This window comes from Gekko japonicus, unplaced genomic scaffold (assembly GCF_001447785.1).
Source record: "Gekko japonicus isolate JY-2015 unplaced genomic scaffold, Gekko_japonicus_V1.1 scaffold1697, whole genome shotgun sequence".
NCBI classification, from domain to species: domain Eukaryota; kingdom Metazoa; phylum Chordata; class Lepidosauria; order Squamata; family Gekkonidae; genus Gekko; species Gekko japonicus.
This window is the reverse complement of record NW_015165293.1, coordinates 63,836-85,832: the sequence shown is the minus strand read 5'-3', so window position 1 is coordinate 85,832 and position 21,997 is coordinate 63,836. Positions and strand designations below refer to the sequence as shown.

The window sequence follows — 21,997 nt, the reverse complement described above, 5'->3', positions numbered from 1 at the left end:
CTTTCACCTTCTCATTTGTTTGATTCATCATTTTCAAAGTCTAGCTTATCTGATTTTGTTGAGTGGTGATACACTGGGTCATTGATATCATCTGCTCTTTGAGATTATTCATTTGGTCCAGCAGGTGGCACATGGAGTCTGCCAATGTCTTTGCCGGCTCATTGACTCCTTCTGGTTTTGGGCTCTCAGTTACTTTCGATTTCAGATGTTTCTCTTTCTCCGTCCTCTTTCCCGCCATCTTTTTCGCTTTGTTTACTTTCGCAAACTTTTTGAAAGTCTCTGAATATGCGCTTAAACTCTTGCACTCGCCTTGGTAAGTACTCCTTAGCAGTTTTAATCGTTTATACTTCCGCTCCCCCCTCAATTGCTCTAAAGTCTATGCGCTTGGGAGGCGTCCCTCCCCCGCTCGCCTTATCTTCTGTTCCGTGGGGTGGGCGTGGGGAGCTTCTTTTCTTTTTAATTAATGCTTAAATCTCACGTTCATAATCGGTCTGCAGACCTCGTTTACACTTCATTTCTAACGCTCAATCTCCTGCGCTTGCCCCGGTCAGCATCACTTAGTCCATTCGGTCTCTCAGCACGAAGAACCGTCAGAGTGGAGAGGTGCCTCAATTCTCTGGCTTTTCGCTGTCGAAGAGGCAACCTCTCAAGAGCTCCATGGCCAGGGTCCCTTCAACCGGGTCCCTGGGGGGGGGGGAAGTGAGCATGCACACACCCTCCTTCGGCTGGAGCGCAGCTTCACCCCCGGGAGGTCCGGGAGGTGAGTCTGCTAGCGTGCTGCCATCAACCAGAAGTCCTCAGTATATACCTCTTTCTTAATTCACACACACACACCGGAAATCATTGCAGGACAAAGGTTTTAAATAAGTATATGATGAGAGAGCTTCATCAGTGACTGATAATATAGGTTTCTTGTAGGATGCAACCTCATGTTCAGCATGTCCTTAATTTTTTTAATTAAAAGGCAATTTGAAGTGGAGCACAAAAATATGGTATTAAATTATTTGTTTATTAAAATAGCTATATCCTTCTTTTTGGTACAAAGTCTTATGACAAACAACAAGCAGATAATAGGCATCAGTAAAAACTTCCCTCCTCTCTGCCTTTGTGTCAGTTCTGACCAGAAGCCTGGAAGTGTGGCCTCATGAAGGCCCGTTTTAAACCTGTGCTGTGCTTGACTGAAGGTACCTTCCCTGGCTGTCCTCAGGTTCACAGTGGAATCTGTGGAGGAATGGGTTCATACAGCCTTGTAATTCTATATGCCCTTTGTGGAAGGTATTATGTGTCAGAATGCTATTGTGTCCTTTAGTTGGGGTTATTTGGACCTCTTCAGCTTCTGTAGTTTTGAAGAGTGGCTGAGGTGGGCGGAGTTTCCCTTTCATGTTGTTAGCCATGTCTGTGAAAGACCTTTCTCTGCCTGACACCTTAGAGAGCTGCTTGCCAGTCTGAGTGGACAGTACTGACCTTGATGGACCAATGGTCTGATCAACTATAAGGCAGATTTGAAGTGCTCTGTTGCATTCCCTCCCTCCCTCCCTCCCCCCGGGACAGGAAAAATTATGTTATTTCAAATGATTCTTGTGTCTTCAGTGCAGCACCTGAAGAGAAGCCTATGATAGGCCCAGTTTTGGCGACTCATAATCAGGGGTCGTTTCGTAGAAAAAGAGCTAGGGGAACTCATTAGCATAACTCATTAGCATATGCCACACCCCCTGACATCAGGGGCCCGGCGGTGGACCTGCAAGGCCAGCGGGAGTGCGAGGAAGCCCCGCCAAGGCCCTCCCTGGCTCCAGGCAGGCAGGGGTGGGGAGAGGCAGGGAGGAAGCAACTTACCCTCCCTCTTCTCCTTCCTCCTCCTGGCTGAATGAGGGCTGGAAGCGGGGCGGCCGGAAGCGGTGGGCGGGGCTTCGTCATGTGCCCCGCCCCCCGCACCTCACCCGGGGGAACTGCGTTCCTCCGCGATCCCCCCTGAAATGACCTCTGCTCATAATACTTGTCTTTTGCTGGGTGGTCTTGTGTCTTGACTGCTCTACTGTTCCTGCAGACAGTACCCGTCTTGTTGAAGAGGGACGCTTCCAATGGTAAAATTCCAATATTCCCTTTCACAGGGTTTATACTGAACTGCCTCTCAATGTGTGCAGAGATTAGTGTGGCCTGTGTGAGGCTCCTGTGTTTCCCCTGCTACTGTGACAGGTCTTTATTGACCCTTTTCAAAGCAACCTGCCTGGATCCCCCCCCCCCTCATTTTACTATGATTGTCAGCTCAACATAAGAACATAAGAACATAAGAGATGCCAATGTTGGATCAGGCCAAAGGCCCATCCAGTCCAACACTCTGTATCCCACAGTGGCCAGAAATACCAGTGCCATCAGGAGGTCCACCAGTGGGGCCAGGACATTAGAAGCCCTCCCACTGTTGACCCCCCCCAAGCACCAAGATGACAGAGCATCACTTGCCCCAGAGTCCCTATCTATACCTTGTGGCTAATAGCCACTGATGGACCTCTGCTCCATATGCTTATCTAATTCCCTTTTGAAGCCGTCCATGCTTGTAGCTGCCACCACTTCCTGTGGCAGTGAATTCCAAGTGTTAATCACTCTTTGGGTGAAGAAGTACTTCCTTTTATCCGTTCTAACCCGACCGCTCAGCAATTTCATGGAGTGCCCACGGGTTCTTGTATTGTGAGAAAGGGAGAAAAGTACCTCTTTCTCTACCTGCTCTTTCCCATGCATAATCTTATAAACCTCAATCATGTCACCCCTCAGTCGTCGTTTCTCCAAGCTAAAGAGCCCTAAGCGCCTTAACCGTTCCTCATAGGGAAAGTGTTCCAACCCTTTTATCATTCGAGTTGCTCTTTTCTGCACTTTTTCCAAAGCTATAATATCCTTTTTAAGGTGTGGTGACCAGAATTGCACACAGTATTCCAGATGAGGTCGCACCATTGATTTATATAGCGGCATTATGATATTGGCTGATCTGTTTACAATACCCTTCCTAATAATCCCCAGCATAGCATTGGCCTTCTTTATTGCAGTCACACACTGTCTCGACATTTTCAGTGAGTTATCTACTACAACTCCAAGATCTCTCTCTTGATCTGTCTCTGCCAGTTCAGACCCCATCAACGTGTATTTATAGTTAGGATTTTTGGCTCCAATGTGCATCACCTTGCACTTGGCCACATTGAACCCCATTTGCCATGTTGACGCCCACTCGCCCATCTTTGACAGATCCCTTTGGAGTGCCTCACAATCCTCACTGGTTTTCACCACCCTGAACAACTTCGTATCATCCGCAAATTTAGCCACTTCACTGCTTACTCCCAACTCCAAATCATTAATGAACAAGTTAAAAAGCAGTGGACCAAGTACTGATCCCTGTGGTACCCCACTGCTTACACCCCTCCACTGGGAGAACTGCCCATTTATACTCACTCTCTGTTTTCTATTAATTAGCCAGTTTTTGATCCATAAAAGGACTTGTCCTTTTATCCCATGATTTTTGAGCTTACTTAGGAGCCTTTGATGAGGAACTTTATCAAAAGCTTTCTGGAAGTCAAGGTAAACAATATCTATTGGATCCCCCTTGTCCACATGTTTGTTCACCCCCTCAAAGAACATTAACAGGTTAGTGAGACAAGATCTTCCCTTACAGAACCCATGTTGAGTCTGCCTCAATAGGTTTTGTTCATCTATGTGCCTACTAATTCTTTCCTTAATAATGGTTTCCACCAATTTACCTGGTATCGACGTCAGACTGACTGGCCTGTAATTTCCCGGATCTCCTCTGGAACCCTTTTTAAAGATGGGAGTGACATTAGCTACCTTCCAGTCCTCAGGAATGGAGGCTGATTTTAAGGAGAGATTACATATTTTTGTCAGGAGATCCACAAGTTCACAATTGAGTTCTTTCAGAACTCTCGGATGTATGCCATCTGGGCCTGGTGATTTATCAGTTTTTAAGTTGTCTATCAGTTTTAGGACCTCCTCTCTCGTCACCTCAATCTGACTCAGGTCTTTCAACACCCCTCCCGAACTCAGCGGCTCTGGAGTGGGCAAGCACCTCTCATCTTCCACAGTGAAGACGGAGGCAAAAAATGCATTTAGCTTCTCAGCCATTTCCCTATCGTCCTTCAGTACTCCTTTTACCCCTTGGTCATCCAAGGGCCCCACTGCCTCCCTGGCTGGTTTCCTGCTTCTAATGTATTTGAAGAAAGTTTTATTGTTGGTCTTTACATTTTTTGCTATATGCTCCTCATATTCCCTTTTTGCCTGCCTGACCACAGACTTGCATTTTATTTGCCATAGCCTGTGTTCTGTTTTATCAGCCTCACTGTGACTAGCTTTCCACCGCTTAAAGGAATCCTTTTTACCTTTTACAGCTTCCATTACTTTGTTTGTTAACCATGTAGGCCTTTTCTTATACCTGTTTGTGCCTTTCCTAACCTTCCACTGCTGCATTTCCTGACGTTTTTGCATATCTATATGTGACACCATAAACAAAACTGTTGCTTTGCTGTGTCTTTTACCCTTCACGGGATGCCCAGACTTCGTTTTCTTTCTTTCTGAGACAGACCTAATATGCATCATGCATGTGGTCTCAGCGCGGTCCTTTCTCTCACAGCATTTCTTTTGTCTATGATCTTCTGGAAGTAGTGCCATCTCCAGTGGCTCCTTCGCTTTGTGTGGGACCTTTCCCAGTAACTTTGCAATATTAATTGTCTTGACGTGACTTTACCTTGGCATGATGGGCATATTTACTTTGTCTCTGGTTTTAGTGCAAATGCCCCACAGAGTTAAAGAAGGCACCGTAATCATGTTTTAACTGATTAGCAGACACCAGTTCCATGGTATTCTGATTGGAGGTCTGGGCTACTTGGCAGGGCCCCACAATATGACATTCCAGACCCTATCCTTTATGCTTTATTCCTGACAATAACCCTGTCATTGAGGAATGCACTTCTAATCCCTGACAAAGACAACCTGGTTTTTATGCCTTTTTCTCTCTGTCTGTATTGCTGCACAGATTGCTCTGCAGACTGCACAAGTTTCTTTTCCTTGTGGTGCATTGTGTCCATCCTTTCTTTAGCCACATCATACCTCTTTTCATTGCCTTCATTACCATCGTGCAGATCTGCTTATTCTCACTCCTGCTGACAAAGCAATACTTTGGTCATCTCCTTTCATGCAGTGTAGCAGTAGCCTCCCACTTTTCTGAGTGGCAAACACCACTCTTGTAGTACCAGACCTTGCACCTCTAAGTGGGGAAGAGAGTCTACAGAAACTGCAGCAAGGTTTGGAACCTGCTTCTTGTGCTGTTGAATGTTTTTGGCAACTGATTTGGACCAACAAACAACAACAACAACAAAATCCCTCTGATCTTTTCCTTGTTGGGTTACTAAGCATGCTACAAAAGAGGGGTATAACTTCTTGTTTTATTTTTGGCACTTACATGGTGCTTCATTTATGATAGGGTTCTAACTTATACCCTCTCTATGCATGAAGTTCCAAAAGGTGATGTCCTGCTGGAATCCCCTACCAAGGGTTATCTCTTACTCCTCATGTAATGCATAGTCAGCGTCCTCACACAACCCATCCTTGATGCTATCACACTGTTTTGAGTGCACGGCCCTTCATTACCACTCTATGTATGCAGGGCCGGCCCACCCACTAGGCGAACTAGACTTTCGCCTAGGGCGGGCCCTGGGTGCGGGTGCCAAAAGCCCCCCCGCCCGCAACCAGTAAGTGCAACCTTGTTTTCAATGGTAGCCTAGTGCATATGACACATCACTATGGAATATCACCACTGTTGTCTATTCTCTCTCTCTCTCTCTCTCTCTCTCTCTCTCTCTCTCTCTTTCTTTCTTCAAGAGGTCAGCCTCTGAATATAATAGAAAGTGCAAAAGTACCAAACATTAATAATTATAACCTGACAAGTGAACAATATTTCATTTTGGAATTTTCTCTCTCTCTCATTCACTCACAGTGGAAACTATAAAGTACAGAAATAAACTAGCATCTGGCTTTTGTGGTACAAAAGCTGCTTCAGCTATAATTATATCAGTTTTTGCTTACCAGAAGAGTAAGTCTGTCTTTCTTTAGTAACAAGGGCAGACTTTTATAGTGCAAATCTGGACAATTATGGGCTTCGGACCTAAAATGAGGAATGATGTCAAATAGCATTGGAAGACTACCAGAAGTGTGTGTGTTTACTATTTTTAATTTTAACTTGTCAAAGGTAGTTGGAAAATAAGCCTGAGAGAAACAGGCTGTACCTGCCCAGGTATCCCCCCCCCAATAACAATATGATAAGGAGAGAGCTGGGATGGGTCAGCAGTTAGGACATTTGGACCTGAGAGACCCGTGGCCAGAACCTGAGCTCAGCCACAAGACTGACTTGTGTTCAGCAGCCCATTCTCAGCTGACAGCCTGTGGCGTTTGCCAGCATTCACAGTTGACCTGGCATATGGTTTCTGAATACAAATAAGTCCATATTGTAGGTGGCAAGCCCTCTTATTGTACCTATCCCTTGTATTGAAGCTTCCTTGCTCTTGCCTTCTCTGCTCATGAGTTATGTAATATAGATACTGTCAGGGGTCATTTCCTGCAGGAGCGCACAGGAGCGGAGCTCCGGCAGTAAAGAGCCCAGGGGGCGGGCACGTGCAACAAGCCCCACCCCCTGCTCCCAAAAGCCCTCATACAACAGATACCGTGCACAGATGAATTATAACCTATCATAAATAATTTTATATATTTATAAAAATATTATTACAATAATTTCTTTATACATATTAATCATCATAGTCACAATTCATAATATAAGAGATCAAAATGTCAAATATAATCTCCATAGATTCACAAAAGATATAGTACAACCTAATAAAATATACTAGTCCTCCTCTGTAGAAAACGTGCTTTTAAATTTGGAGGAGGCTTGTAGCTCATCAAAAAACTTTTTGCAGCGTTCATTGAAAGAGAATTTTGGATTAAAACTTTGGTATTTAGCAACCTTGTGCTGAAAATTATTGTTGGACTCCCTGAGGAAGATTCTGAAACAGAAGGACATCTGGACCTCTGTTGGAGGAAGACAGAGCACATGTAAAGAGAATTTAAGGAGTCCTCCCTTTTGAAACTTTTCTACAGAGGAGGACTAGTATATATTATTAGGTTGTACTATATCTTTTGCGAATCTATGGAGATGATATTTGACATTCTCATCTCTTATATTATGAATTGTGACTATGATGATTAATATGTATGAAGAAATTATTGTAATAATATTTTTCTAAATATATAAAATTATTTATGATAGGTTATAATTCATCTGTGCACGGTATCTGTTGTATGTTGGTTTTCCTACTTACCGTGGGTCCCAAAAGCCCTCAGTCAGAGCAAGAAGCAGCCAGGTAAGTTGCAGAGCTCCCCCTCCCCGGTCCAAAACATTCCAGTGGCACCTTTAAGACCAAGTTTTATTCAGGTACAAGCTCTCCCTCCTCTGCGAGGACAGAACTGCACGTCCCCCCCCCCCCAATAGCTAGCAATCCAAAACAGTCCAGTGGAGCCTGAGCGGTGGGTGTTGCCTTCTGACACAGTCCAGTGACGTCAGGGGGTGTGGCATATGCAAATAAGTTATGCTAATAAGTTATGCTAATGAGCTCCTGCACCTCTTTTTCTACGAAATAACCCCTGGATACTGTGATCCTAATCTGCATGTAAAGCTGACCTATTAATTCCATTCAGCCCAGAGTGACTGTGATGGGGGCCCCTGACTTTCCCACTTCTGCTACCTGATATTCGTCAACTGGAAATGTCAGTGATTCAATTTGCTCCCTCCCTTTCCCTTCTCAACATGTAAGTCTCATTGCATTCAATGGAGCTGACGTGGAATTAAGGACATGTAGACTGCAATCCTGTACAGCTTCACAAAAAATAGTAAAGGGAATCACAGAGTAATATAATAAAATCACACTTCTGTGGTACAAGGCACTATTGCACTCTGCGATAAACTTATATTCTCAAGTATTCGTCTTAACAAGTTGTCTGTATATTCTATTGTTATATCATTCATACAACCAAAATACCATATTCCAAAGTCCAGATACACAAAATCACAAAATGTAGATAACTGTGTGTATTAGCAGAATAGTCCAAATATTCAATCTATATGTCACAAAGATGATGTTGTTCCTTCCCAGTGTGATTTACGGAATTTCTTATTCACGTTTCGCAATTTTTGTCAGGTTTTTGTCAGGTTGCTAAACAGCGTCAAATCCAAGGCAACTGCCCTGGACAACTACTTCAGTGTAGACTGTCATAACAGTACAAGATCTCTATTTGGCGTTCCTAGAAGCACTTCTAATGTAACACTTAGGCAAGAGGCTGGGCTACTCAGAGTTGAAACAAAGGTGTGGTAGCAGGCTATAACACTCTGGCTAGAAATTCATTACAACCCGAAGGGTTTAATACCTTACATTGTAGCCTCGGACCCTTACCCTGCCTGGTCAGCACAAATTCTTAATAAATTAAATCAGATTGGCTTATTCCCAGAAGATCTCTTCTGTGGAAGCCTATACAAGGCAAGAACAGCTGTTACACAGAGGCTTCATGACATTGAATTACAAAATGAAGAAGCTTCACTTCCCAAGAACTTCAGAAATCTAAAATCTTGGCCTAATTTTACTGCTGCCCCTTATTTATTTAGCATTACCTATGGGCCCTGTAGATGGGCCTTTTCCAGAGTCCGTTTTGAGGCACTCCCACTGTACCGCAAGGTAAATTCACTCGGGTTCCAATGCATGAACTTATATGTCTATGCATGGCTAATATGGTGGAATCAGTTACTCATGTCCTACTGTTCTGCAGATTTTATCAGGAGGAACGAGATCATCTTATACTACCCCTTCTGTCTAGATTTAGCCCTCTGCAGTCTTATCTTGATTTTAGGCCAGAAGTCCTTTGTAAATTCCTCCTAGAAGACATTCAGAGTTCAGTGACTTACACTGTGGCAAAATTTTGTTGCTTAGCTATTAGGAAACGTAAACTTATTATAGCTGAAAAAATTGTATGATTCTCTTATTATTATTGTTTTATTTTACTAATTTTATTAATTTTCTCTTGTTAATGTTTTTATACTATTGCTATGTTATTACTGTTTTAATCTCTCTTATATCAGAATTGTACTGTTTTAGTGGCTCTTGCTGTAATAAATTAGATCAGGTAAGAGAATACAAGATCAGGAACACATATCAAAAATATATTCATAAATATATAAAAATAACATGCAGCGATGTAACACTTACCAAAAAGCCTCAATACAACTTTCTCTTAGAAGGCACCTTCACAACACTTTAACTGGTAACCATATCCAATGTCAGTAAGCCTCTCTACCCAACCCTATCTCATACTGTGATACTGTGATACAAATAGTCAATCGGGTATTGTTATGCTGTATTGTTAATGACAGTCCACATTGAATGACGTCGGGAAGGAGATGCATTTCTAATCCTCATGTGCCCTATGAAATTTTAATATAGGTGTAAGTTTTGCTCACAATTCTGTTCGTAAAGAGAAAACACCTTCAAATGGAGAGTATGAGAGAGAGTGTGGGGAAGGTGGCGGGCAGCCAGGCATCTGTTCTGTATGTAATGCCTGGCCATGCCAAAGTAAAAGGGTTCTGTGACTATAAAGACCTTATTGCCAGGTCTCGTTGGCTTTTACTGTAGTATAAAGTAAAGGTAAAGGTTCCCTTGCTCGAAAGCCCATCGAGTCCGACTCTAGGGTTGCGGTCCCCATCTCCGTTTCAAAGCCGAAGAGCCAGCGCTGTCCGAAGACATTTCCGTGGTCATGTGGCCGGCATGACTAGATGCCGAGGCGCACGGAACGCTGTTACCATCCCACCGAAGTGGTACCTATTTATCTACTTGCAATCTCTTGCTTTCGAACTGCTAGGTTGGCAGGAGCTTACTGTAGTATGACAACATGTAAAGGGTCTGGGGTTTATAGCAACATATTGTAATTCTGAATACTAGTAGCTGGAGAATGAACTTGGAACAGTTGCAAAAACTATTTCTCATCAAGTGGGCTATGCCTCATTACAAGGAGCTGGAGTGACCCCCTTCCAGACATGAAATTCCGGTTTGGCCGTTGTGGTTAAAGGGATTTGTGTAGCCAGAATTATTATTGTGGCCCTATTCTTTATGTTTGCTCTTACTAATGGTGTCTTGTTATTTCTGTCAAACAGCCATTCAGACAACTGTAAACCTGCTAAGATTAGGCGAACCTCCGCTTCACAAAGAGGCTCGCCAGAAACGGAAAGCATTGCGCCAGAAACTGCAGGCTGAACAGGAGGAACTAGAGAGGCAAATGAGAGAACTTCAAGTGGCAAATGAAAACAAACAGAAGGAACTGGAGACTGTCAGAAAGGTGGGTGCCGGAAAGGGCCCAGACCCCTTTCTCTGCTGTATCATGCCTGAAGGTACCACTAAACATTTGGTGTCAATTGTACTTCAAGGTATCACTTTTTCACAGCTCTTGCAAACTGCTGTCTCGTTCTGATGTAATTGCCAAATGTCTGGAATTCCCTCCTAAGGGAGATTTGTCTGTTCCCTTGTATAGTTGTCCTCTTCCAGTGAGTGAAGACTTTTTTGTTTTGTTTAGCGTTTCTCACTGACTTTTATTGCCCCTCTCTCCCTGTTTGTGCGTTTTATGTGTTTATATGTATGTTTTATTTAATTTTTTATATTTATTTAATATTTAATATTTATAACACACACATACATATATATATATGTATGCAAGTATTTTAAATGCCGGTTTTAATGTTTGACGTGTTCATCACCTTATTTATTGCTTTAAATCAATAAATAATTTAAGCCATTATTGTTTGAATTATGCCACAACAAGCCTGTGTGTAATCTGCTAATAATGTGAACTGTTTTGCTCCTCTGCAGTCATGCTTGATTCAGGGCAGGTAGATAATGGAGATTTATGTTGAAGTTTTCTGTTACTATATTGCCACAGAGCATTGGTGGTCTTGTAGAATTCTCCTTTCACAAAAGAAGTTCCTGGTAGATAGTGTTTTTCCCTCAAAGAAGGTACAGGGGGAATAATCACTGTCACTGAGGTAAATATGTATTTAAAAAAAATAAAAGCTGGAGCTGAGAACAAAATTGTTCTGCAGCTGTGATAAAGCCCAGACTGGGGAGATCTGTCAGGCAAAAGGTGTTGAGCAGCTGCTTCAGTCATCTGAATACTATTTATCTTGCAGTGTAAGGGAGGAAATCAGGATGTTTCTTTGAATTTGCCAGGCACACAATTCTGTTTGAGTGGAATTTGCACATCTGGGAGAAGATCTTGTATTTCATGGGCATATGACAGAGAGTAAGACACACAGACCCCCAGGTGGGATATTATGGTCATAGCTGCAAACATGCATGGAAAATAGAAATCAAGGTGGAAGTGTCATTTTGTGTTCTGCTTCAAGGAGCAAAGTGTCTTGAGCCATCACTGACTGGACCCCTCTGCACCCTCCGTGGTGTGGAGAGTAGTTCTTGCAGGGTCAGGATGCAGACTGTTGTCGCTGTAATCCAGGGTAAGGTTGCCTCAATAAACCTGATACAACAGCAACGGACAGCCCACGGCAGCCATCCCACTGGGTCCCCAGGAGATCCTTTATTTTATTTATTTACTGAAAACATTTTTGTGCCGCTTTTCCACCCAGTCAGGGTCACGAAGGCAGCGTGAGCAATCACCCTTTCACAATTTAATTTAAGCAGCTATGCATTAAGCATTTCTAGGGCTTAATTCAGACGAACAATTCAGTTGTTAATAGAATGTATTCACACATTTTTGTGCAAGACTAAGAGGGGCTGCTTCAGTTCATCTAGTACATGCACCTCCCACAGTAACTATAATAAGTCTTTTCAAACCCCCCTCCCCCGAACCATGCTAGTTTATTCAGCAGTCTGGGGAAATAATGGGAATGGGATGGTCAAGTTCTGCTCAACAGGTACAACCTCTTGTATTTCTAGTTTTAGCATTTTAGGGATAAATTATTAGAGTAGAATCAAGAAGGAAAGTACTGCTTACCAGTACCTACTCCATTTATGCTAAACCTTTTGCATTAAATTGTGGTGATGCCCCTGCTTTTTCATATTTTTGTGGACTTCACATTGTGCTCATGTTGTTGTTTGCCTTCTTTTAGCACATTATGTGACAAACTTGGTTATATTTTACTAATCATATGTCCTGATTTACAACTATCTATAAATAGTGTGCTTGGAGCTGCAGTGGCTCAAGTGGTTAAGACGCTGAACTGCAGGCTGTGGAAGGTCGGTAGTTCAGCAGTTCGAGACCCGAGTGTGCCGCATGACTGAGTGAGCTCCCGTCTGCTAGTTCCAGCTCCTGCCAACCTAGCAGTTCGAAAGCAAGAAATTGCAAGTAGATAAATAGGTACCACTTCGGTGGGAAGGTAACAGCGTTCCGTCTTCGGACAGCGCTGGCTCTTCGGCTTTGAAACGGAGATGAGCACCGCAACCCTAGAGTCAGACTCGACTGGCTTTCGAGCAAGGGAACCTTTACCTTTTTTATAAATAGTGTATGTTTGGGCACTGTAATCTGGTTGATACAGGTAAATCTGCAAGTAATGTCAGAGCCTAGTGGATACTAGACTACATGACCTTTTCCGTCTTTCCAAACTTTACAGTGTCCCAGTTCTAGAACCTAAGAATTATTCCAGTACATCTGGATTTTTTTAAAATCTGTGAATATAAATGAATTCATGGGAGATATTGACTCCACTCTTTCTTCTCTGCACAGCAACTTGAAGAAGCAGCGACTCGAGCTTCAGAAGAGGAGAAGAAGCGCCTGAAGACTCAAATGGAATTGCAGGATCGATTCAGTCTTGAGCTGGAGAGAGAAAAACTGGTAAATGCCTCTGAGAGACATACAGCAGGCCTCTTAGACGGCAGATTCAAAATGTGTACTCAATCGTATTAGTTTCCAGAGGCTGCCCTGGGGGGACCAGACCTAAATTGCCATTCCAGTGATAAGCAGCAGTGGGGCATGTAGGGCAGAAAAAGACGAGGCAGGAAGGGACAGTAGCCAGTTAACTCATGCAGAATGGAGAGACCAAAAAGGAGAGTAACAGGAGATGAACGAAGGTATACTGTTGGAAGGTAGGAGCGGAAAGCTTTGAAAATAAGGAACTGATGCTTGAAGAGAACAGGTAAGTGGTAGAAATATATGAGGAGAGAGGTGAGGAGGACCCATTAGCAGAAGAGAGGAGTTTAACAGAAGCAGCCCTGAATCTACTGAAGAGTGGTTAGTGTAGTTAAAGACATCAGCAGCCCTGAGCCTGCTGGGGAGGGCGGGGTAGAAATCTAACAAACAAACAAACAAATAAATAAGTACAGCTCACTAATGAAAGATTTTTTGGCTGCTTGATCCTCTGACTTTTACTTAAATTTCCATAGCAAAAGCTACTGCTTATTGCTGGCAGGAAACACCATCTTTAACATTTTTGTCTTCTTTCCCCTCACTATAACACCACACTGGAGCCAAAATGGCTTAAAATAGGTATGTGTTTTTTCAGTTAGCTAAAGTTTTGAGTGATCAGTCACTGGGATTGAGAATCCTGTAAGCAGCAGGCTTTAGCAATTTAGTGTGTGTTGACAAAAAAGCTGTGAGCCCATGTGTAAGGAAGACACCAACCTGTCTGTAATACAGGAACTCTGTAGAACTGAAGGACGGCAGGAGGGGGAGGATCAACCTTGCAAGTCTTCACAGGAACTGTCCGGTACTCAGCTTTGCAAGAGCTGCACAGCTGAGATCTCTTAACTGACAGCTGCACTGGAGACAGGGAGGGGCAGCGTCTTAACAGGTCCTTCAATAGATAAAATAGCAAAAGGTGTGGGGGGGAAGATAACGCGCGTCTGGTGGGCAGGATGTTTTCCTACCTTGTGGAGTTATTGTAAGTTCTAGTTGATTTTAATTACTTTTTGTATTTTGGCAACCCCCTGAAGGACGTTTTTTCCTCGAAGCATTGTTAATTGAGGTTGCCTTTGTTGTTTTCCGATAATAAAAGCTTTTTTGCCTGATTTGCCGAGCCTGAGCGTGGAGCATGAAGTATTTTGGCAGAGAACCTGAAGCCTGTGTCTTACACCATGGTTTCCATCAGATGTGTCATGAACAAACTGCTGCTTGTGCAGGCATAAATTTGCTTGTTGTGCTTATGTGCCAACTCCCTCCTGTCCTCATGCAGAGAGCGCAGTGGAAGATCCCCTGGTTTCTGAAGGCTTCAGTCCAAATGCAATTTGTCATGATGTCTGAATGCAGGTATCTGGACAAGATGGGCTTCACTTCTTCCCTACAAATCAGGAAACTAAGCCACACATACAAGCATAATAACAAGCCAGGCTCAGACATTCATCCATAGTCTGCATAGAGCATGTAGGACTTGATGCTTGATGGACTGAAGGAAGGACTTTTCTCTCTTTTCATGGAAAGATGAATGCTGTCATTGGTACTGAAGGATGATGAAGCATGCTTTCACTCCATGTTTTCTAGGTAAGACAGCAAATGGAGGAGCAAGTTGCCCAGAAATCATCTGAGCTGGAACAGTATTTACAGAGAGTCCGGGAACTTGAGGAAATGTATAATCAGCTACAAGAAGCTTTGGAGGAAGAGAAACAGGCGCGTCAAGATGAGGAAACTGTCAGGAGGCTTCAAGCCAGGTCAGTATGTAGCTCTGTAGTCGTAGGACTAAATCTTAAGAGTGAAAGGTCTTCCTTATCTAATGGAATGGAAAGTTTGAAAAGGTTTGAAATTGCAAGGCATCAGGCAACCTGAATATCATCCCTACACATCCTTGTATACTTGTAACAGAATGTTTCTCATTGTTTGTTTCTGGTATTCTACAGTATACATAACTGGGCAGCAAATCCTGTTAGGGCAGAGTTGTGTACTAATCATACAATAGGTTTTGTGAAACAGATGGGGCAAGCAAGTAACTAGCTACATGCAAAAGGAGAAAGCAAGAAAGCCCCCAAAGTAACTGCTGATCTGGTCTGTGAGGGCCAAAACTAGATGACATTCTGTGTGTTCTATGATCACAGCTCCCAGGTATTTTTTATAATGCAATTATCAGTTGCAAGGGGGCCTAATTCTGATTGAGATAGCAAAGTAGGGGGGGGTTGCCTCTCCCCCTGTTGTTTTCCTGACTTAAAATGACTCCAGGGAGCTACTATTTGCCCCTTTGGGAAAAATTTCCGAGTATGCATAGTTGCACCTGTAAGTTTCCCCAATGGGGCAAATAGTGGCCTCCCATCAGGAAAACTACGGCCCCGGTCACACAGGCCAGATATCGCGGGTGGGGAGGCATGGCTAATTGCCCCAGTGCAGTTTGATGCGCGATTACGCAATGAGACACGCTGGCGGCACACCATGGGTCCTTCCCTTGGCGCCGGCGGGTAAACGAGGGACTGGAGGGGAATGCTGTGTGTTGGCGCGATCACACCACAGGCGTCTGGAGGCAGCCCGTGGCAAACGTTTACTAGTACCTTGGAGGTTTTAAACTTAGTACCTTACGTTTTTTAAGGCGCATTGTTGGTGGTAAGCCACCGGTGCGCTCCACTTCCTAGATGTTGGGGTGTGATCGCCCCCGGATAATCTGCCCACCATCCGTGCCTCTCCCGCGGCAACTTTGCCATGTGACAGGGGCCTACATTGGGTTTGGCTTAAAACATACCATCCTGTGTACTGTGGTCCCAGAACCATGATCCTGTGTGACCGGTAACTGCATTAAAAAAACAGACTAGCAGCTCCAGTCATGGAACTCCCAGCATCTCACCTGGTTTGGCCCTGGTACAAGTCCAACACTGTGGTAGCCCTCTGTGCTTTGAGTTTGAAAGCGGAAAACCCTCCCAGTGAACTTACTCTAGAGAAGCCTTCCACGACTACTTTGCCTCCCTGAAGATGCAGTGTACATTTAATGAGACCTTTACATGGATAGCATACGTTGCAAGGTGTACAGCTCAAAAATGATAAACTCTTTCTAGGCTATTAGAGGAGGAATCAACCAAAAGGGCAGAACTGGAGAAATGGCACTTAGAACAGCAGCAGACTATTCAGATGACAGAAGCAGAGAAGCAGGAATTGGAAAATGAGAGAATGATCAAGGAACATGCTCTTCAAGTTGCTATGCAACAGTTAGAACAACTGGAACTGGAACGGAAACAAGCTCTTGAGCAATATGAGGTGAGCCAGTGTGAGACTACTGTATATCTGCTTGTCTCCAGCATCTACTGCATAGTATAGGTTTAAATTCAGTGTGTGCAAGAGTTGACAATGGGGCAGTCTGAGCTGTATGATGTCGCTGTTTTGTAGCCCTTGTGTCTGTTCCTAGTGACAGTTCTTGTTTTCACTGTGTCAAAGTTATCCTGCATGCAGACAGATACCAAAATTAAAGGGAAATTTGTGTTGAAATTCCTCTGCAAAGATAGATCAGTGGCTTTTTTGAATAATTCTGGCCCCGGTCACACGAGAGGTTTTGGGCCGGGAGAGGGACGGATCGGGGGCGCAGCAAACGGGCGCGATCCCACAGCAACATCTGGGAAGCATGGCACGCCCGTTCCCGATCCAGCCCTTCCACCCAAAACCCCGCATCAAAAATAAACCACCTACCTAGGTGGTTCTTCGGGAAAGGGCGCATCAAGGCCGGCCGTGGGATCGCCGGCGCGTCCTTCCACCGGCGCATCCCCGGCTCCTGGCCAAACTGCGCATGCTCAGACATGCGCAGTTCGGCAGCCTCCCCCTCCCGACTGTCGCTTCCTCCCCGGCATCTGATCGTGCCGGGGAGCAACGGTGCCACGGCTCAGGGGATCCGTGGGTTCCCGCAGCGGCGTCTCTATTTTGGTGCGGCTTTTAAAAGCCGCACTTTGCCCGGTTTTTTTCCTGCCGTGTGGCAGGGACCTCTGATGTACCCAGTTTTCATCACAGTTGACCAGCCTGTCGAGAAACTATTGCATGGATCTAGCAATGTGCACAGGATTAATCTTACCCAATCGTGTTTTCAAGCATTTGCAGAAGCATGCTAAGTGTTGACCTGGGCTGGATGCTACACATATGACTGTATTATCACAAGCTAATGGTTCTGGACATCAACACAGGCAGGCTATCGTCCTCACTATGGCTGCCATGCAAAGAGCTCCTGAAATCCTCTGATTTGCAAACTAGATTTCTTTTGTTTCTAGAATGAACAGAATTCTTTTTGTTATTGACTGCCGTCTTTTAATATCTTTGACTCTTGTTTTAGGGAGTGAAAAAGAAGCTAGAGTTGGCAGCAAACAATACCAGGAGCTGGAAAGATAAAGTAGCTCATCACGAGGGATTGATTCGATTAATTGAACCAGGTAAAAACCAACATCTGAACTTGTGAATCGGTGTAGTAGCTACTGACTATTTTTATCTACAGTAACGTTTTGAGGTTTCCAAGAAGTCTGAACTCTTACTGAGTCAGCCTGGTCTATGCTTCCTGTTAGTGAACTGGGAAATACTACAGTCTGGAAAACATGATTAAAATTAGCCCTGAATAGATAGGGGATTGTGCTGCAAACAGCATCAGTTGGGATTTTAGTTGCTACATGGCAGATTCCTCATAAACGGTTATCATGACATACTAATGTGAAAATTGTAAATAATCTGGAGAGCAAAGCTTATCACAGTGGCACACTATCTCCATTGTTTTGCATATTGAACAAATAAATAGCAGCGTTCCTATAAATGTTTGAGGGGAGATTGCACCATCTTATATTATGGGCACATGGGTATTGTACTCTGTTTCTATTTCCTTTTGTTTGAGTTGGACATGAATGGCCATTGGCAAAATTGGAGGTCCTTAAAGGTTCAGTTGTCTTCTAATTTCTTCTGGAGAAATAGGTAATAGCAACAACAATAGCACTGTTTTTCAGGTACCTATATGTCCTAAATCAAAATGATAGGCAGTTCCTCGATGGCAGCACAATCCCTTGGATTTCCTGTTGATCAGCTCTTTAAACCAAGCTGAAGGACTGCAGAATGCTATAAAGTCTTTTAAGATTGCTGTTCATAAATTAAAAGTGTCTTATGGGAAAAATTGATCTACAAAATCTTGGGATAGATGATGGAGGGGACTACTGGCCTTATCCAGAGCTGATCACGGTGTTTAATAATGCTGTTAATTTGGGGGGGAACTCTACCTCTTTTCTCCCCTGGGGTGATTGTTGGAATGAAAGATGTGGTGGCAGGGGATTATGGTGTTGGCCCCCGACCTGAGCAGTACATGGATCTTTGTGTGTGTGTGGGTGTGTGTGTGTGTGTAAAACCTGAGGGTTGTTGCACGTGATTGGCAGAAGTTTCAGGACTGGCTCCACAGTCTGTCCCCAATCTGAGCAATGAAGTGCAGGGAAGGAAGTTTAGTGATTCTTGGGTAATTGCTCCATTTCTTCTGGAACCACTGCCCATGGCTGAAGGACTTGGCGCTCTTTTTAGGTAAATATTGTGCCTGTTCAGAGAATATTTGGGCATTTCTTAAATAAAACATAGATCAGAGTAGAAGCTGCCCACCCGATCTTCAGGCATCTAATTATTATTGGGACAGAAGAACACTAAAATTATTGTAAGATTGGTCTGAAGGTTGTTGGCAGCAAACAGTACCAGGAGCTGGGAAGATGTATGGCATGTTAATGATGCATTGTGCTTAATAATAACCACCTTTTCTGTATTAGTAATTGCATAAATGTTACATAGTTCAGTGATGGGCAACATTCCCTCTAAGCTGTGGAGTCTTGTGAGCAAAAATGCTACTTTATGAGCTATTGGCATTAAAGTTGTGAGCGAGCGATTTGGCTACTGCATAAATCAGTTTGTTCTGGAGCCCTCCTTCCTGGGCGAAGACACAAATGTGTGAGCTGGAGGCTAAAAAACTGTGAGCTAACTCACACTCACTCAGCTTAGAGGGAACACTGGTGATGGGCTTTCTTTTGGAGAACAGCTAAAAGTCATTTTAATACTTTATGCTCGAATGTAGTAGTGCTTTACTACTGAGCTAACTTGTGCACTGTTCTTGGAATATTGACATGGACTTTGAAGCCCTAGATTCAAAGCCCACCTCCCATGAAGACATGGACTTTGAAGCCCTAGATTCAAAGCCCACCTCCCATGAAGATTCACTGGGTGATCTAGGAAAAGCCTTGTCTGTAAATCTGATAAACATCCAAATATCATGTATTGGCACTCCCTGCTTTTAATGGGATGCTCACTGCTTTTTATGGGATCCCATCCACAGTGTGCCTCAGCTACTCACAGTAACTGTGATTGTCTAGAGGTGGTTTGGGACAAATTTGTTTAAAGTCTGCTATCTTTTAGGTTCCAAGAATCCTAACTTTATCACAAACTGGGGCCCAGCAGCCTTCACTGATGCAGAACTTGAGCAGAGACAGAAGAGCTGGAAGGGGAAGAGGAGCTCTCCTGACCAGTGACGAAGGCTGAAATACTTTGTGAGAAAGACAAATAAAATCATCTAAACCAGTTTGTTTCTTAAAATGTAAATTATTTCAAGGGTTCAGTCAACAAGATGGGATCCAACTACAAAATATAAGTTGAATATAATGCATTCAGCCTAAATTATGGCCAACTGAGGGTGACGAGGGCAAGCTAGTAAAAGTCTACAGAAATTCTGGCATATATAATGAAAATCACAAAAAAGGCGTGTGTGTTCTGATTTCTGTTTTGCTTTGTAGAATTTGGAGTTGAGTGAGTTTAGGGAAGGAGGACTGGAACTCATGGGCTTCTATAGAAGATGAGTTACCCTAATTAATAAGCCACAAATTCAGCAGTATTGGGGGTGGGCAAGAGATAAAAGAACATGGAAATAAACAATAGCAATGTTGCTTTCCCTCAGCAAGAGAATTCATTGTCTCAGAGAGAATGGTGTGATAGAAATATCGTGGAATTCCTTGCTCATGTCGATGGGGGTATTCTGTGAGGAAAAGAGCCCCCAAATATCTATTTCTGAGCCTGGACTGTATGAGACACCTTGAAGGATATAAGGGAAACATGAGGAAGTGTTTGTTTTTTGACTGCCTTAAGCAGCACCCAGCCTCTGATGATTTCTGATCTTTTAGCAATAGCTGCATGCAGTATCGGGGAATACAGACTTTCTCTTTGGGAGAAAAAATATCTGAGATTTGCAAGTTCTATTTCTTGGAAGATTTAGGAATGCATAACCCAATTATGATGATCTGCACATCTGAACCTTAAAATCGAGTAACTGGTTTCCCGAATGCTTGTATGTATTTGAGGCAAAAGTCCTGCTGTACGGCTTGTAAAATGTACATTCAAATAACTGGAATGGCAGAAAACTGAAGTATTGACAATGGCAGCTATGTACATAAATAAGGCACCATTTGGATTTTCTGGTTCAGTCACCAAATGTCTTACCATGGAGCTGCCTTTGACTGAATCAAACCATTGACCTGTCAAGGTCCGTATCATCTGCTCAGACTAGCAGTGGCTTTCCAGCGTCTCCAGTCAAGGTCTTTCACATCACCGACCACATGATCCTTTTAACTGGAGATTCTGAGAAGTATATTCTAATCAAGCAATTTGCTTTAAAGCTCTCCCTCCCTTCCTTCCTTCCTCCCTCCCTCCCTCCCTCTCTCCCTCCCTCTCTCCCTTTCCCTCACTGCCATAGACAGACTTTCTGGTGTAAAGATCCCCTAACATTTGATACCTGGGGCAAAGGTGCCCCCCCCACCCTGGAATAAAATACACATTTTATCCATTATCTCCCAAAACAATGGGAGATCACTCTGACTCTATTTAGATGTCATGAACAAACCTGACTTTGTTCATGACATGTACAGACCTGGCTTATTGTTGGGCTTGGGTGCCAAGACTGAGAATGAAAGGCTTCAGTCTAATTCCAATTTATCATAGCATGCACATTAAGAAATTAAGGCTGCTTTGTTTTTTACCCCGTGACTGAGCGAGAAACAAACCTCCATTTGATAAGGTGCTTGCATTCACATGTCATGACAAGTTGAAATTAATTAAAGACCCTGGTCCTTCAGTTTTGGTGCTTCACAAAAGCAGGAGACATCTCAGGTAAGAGGGTAGAGGCAGGAAGTGGGCAACAAAATTCAAGTCCTGCTCAGTCAAGAAACTCTCTAAGGTGCACCACAGTTTTGTTGCAAGGATAAAATGGGCAATGAGACAACAATGTGTGTTGCCCAGAGCACCTAGGTGGAAGGATGGGATAAAATGTCTGCTTTCGGGGAAATAGTGAGGGTGCTTCTGGCTGTATCGCTGAATCATGGAATGTTCTTACTGCTTTCCTTGGGATGATGTCACTGTCCATACATTGGTGTGGAGAAGAGACAAAACTAGAAATCAGTGTTGCATGAGGCTTCCCTGTTCTAAGGAACAGAGAAATGGATGCTTCTAACATGGCAGTTTAATATTCCAAGGCATTCTTCATCACCTCTCATGGCATAATTTTTCTAATAGTTGCTCCGGACAGTTGGCCTTTATTCAACAAAATGCTTAAGCTAATCAGCTTCCTTATGAAATACAGGTATCTGCTGTTGTCATTTGCTGATCAACTGCTCCTTGCTTACCAAGCATACAGTTTTCCTGGATAGTATGAATAATGCAGCTAATACTTGTTAAATTATTTTGCAGATAAATGTCAAATATTTTAGATGTATGGCATTTTGATATAGAGTAGCAGGGCTATTTTTGGGCAGGAACGCACAGGAATGGAGTTCTGGCTGGCTTCAGAGTTGGCCACGCCCACTACAGCTAAAACGACTGTGCTCGTGGCTACAGAGGGAAGGCCTGGAGAGCAAACCCCCCCCGACTCCGAAGCAGGCAGGCCAGGCCCCCCCCCCTGGAAGGATCGGGGAGACATTTAAGGGCCAGCTTGCCAGGCATCCCGCAGCCGTGGGGCAACTGGGCAAGT

General features: G+C 43.7%; 1 protein-coding gene across 1 annotated transcript in view; it reads left to right on the top strand.

The window, feature by feature from the left end:
• The window catches only part of SWAP70 (SWAP switching B-cell complex 70kDa subunit), a 53,650-nt gene extending 33,004 nt beyond the window's left edge, over positions 1 to 20,646 (top strand). Inside the window, exons 7-12 of the mRNA XM_015410365.1 lie at positions 10,241 to 10,422; positions 12,817 to 12,924; positions 14,566 to 14,732; positions 16,056 to 16,254; positions 17,312 to 17,408; positions 19,402 to 20,646. Coding sequence (XP_015265851.1) covers positions 10,241 to 10,422; positions 12,817 to 12,924; positions 14,566 to 14,732; positions 16,056 to 16,254; positions 17,312 to 17,408; positions 19,402 to 19,514 — 866 coding nt within the window. The 3' untranslated portion in view covers positions 19,515 to 20,646. The remainder of the gene's footprint in view (positions 1 to 10,240; positions 10,423 to 12,816; positions 12,925 to 14,565; positions 14,733 to 16,055; positions 16,255 to 17,311; positions 17,409 to 19,401) is intronic.
• Positions 20,647 to 21,997: the final 1,351 nt, after the last annotated feature.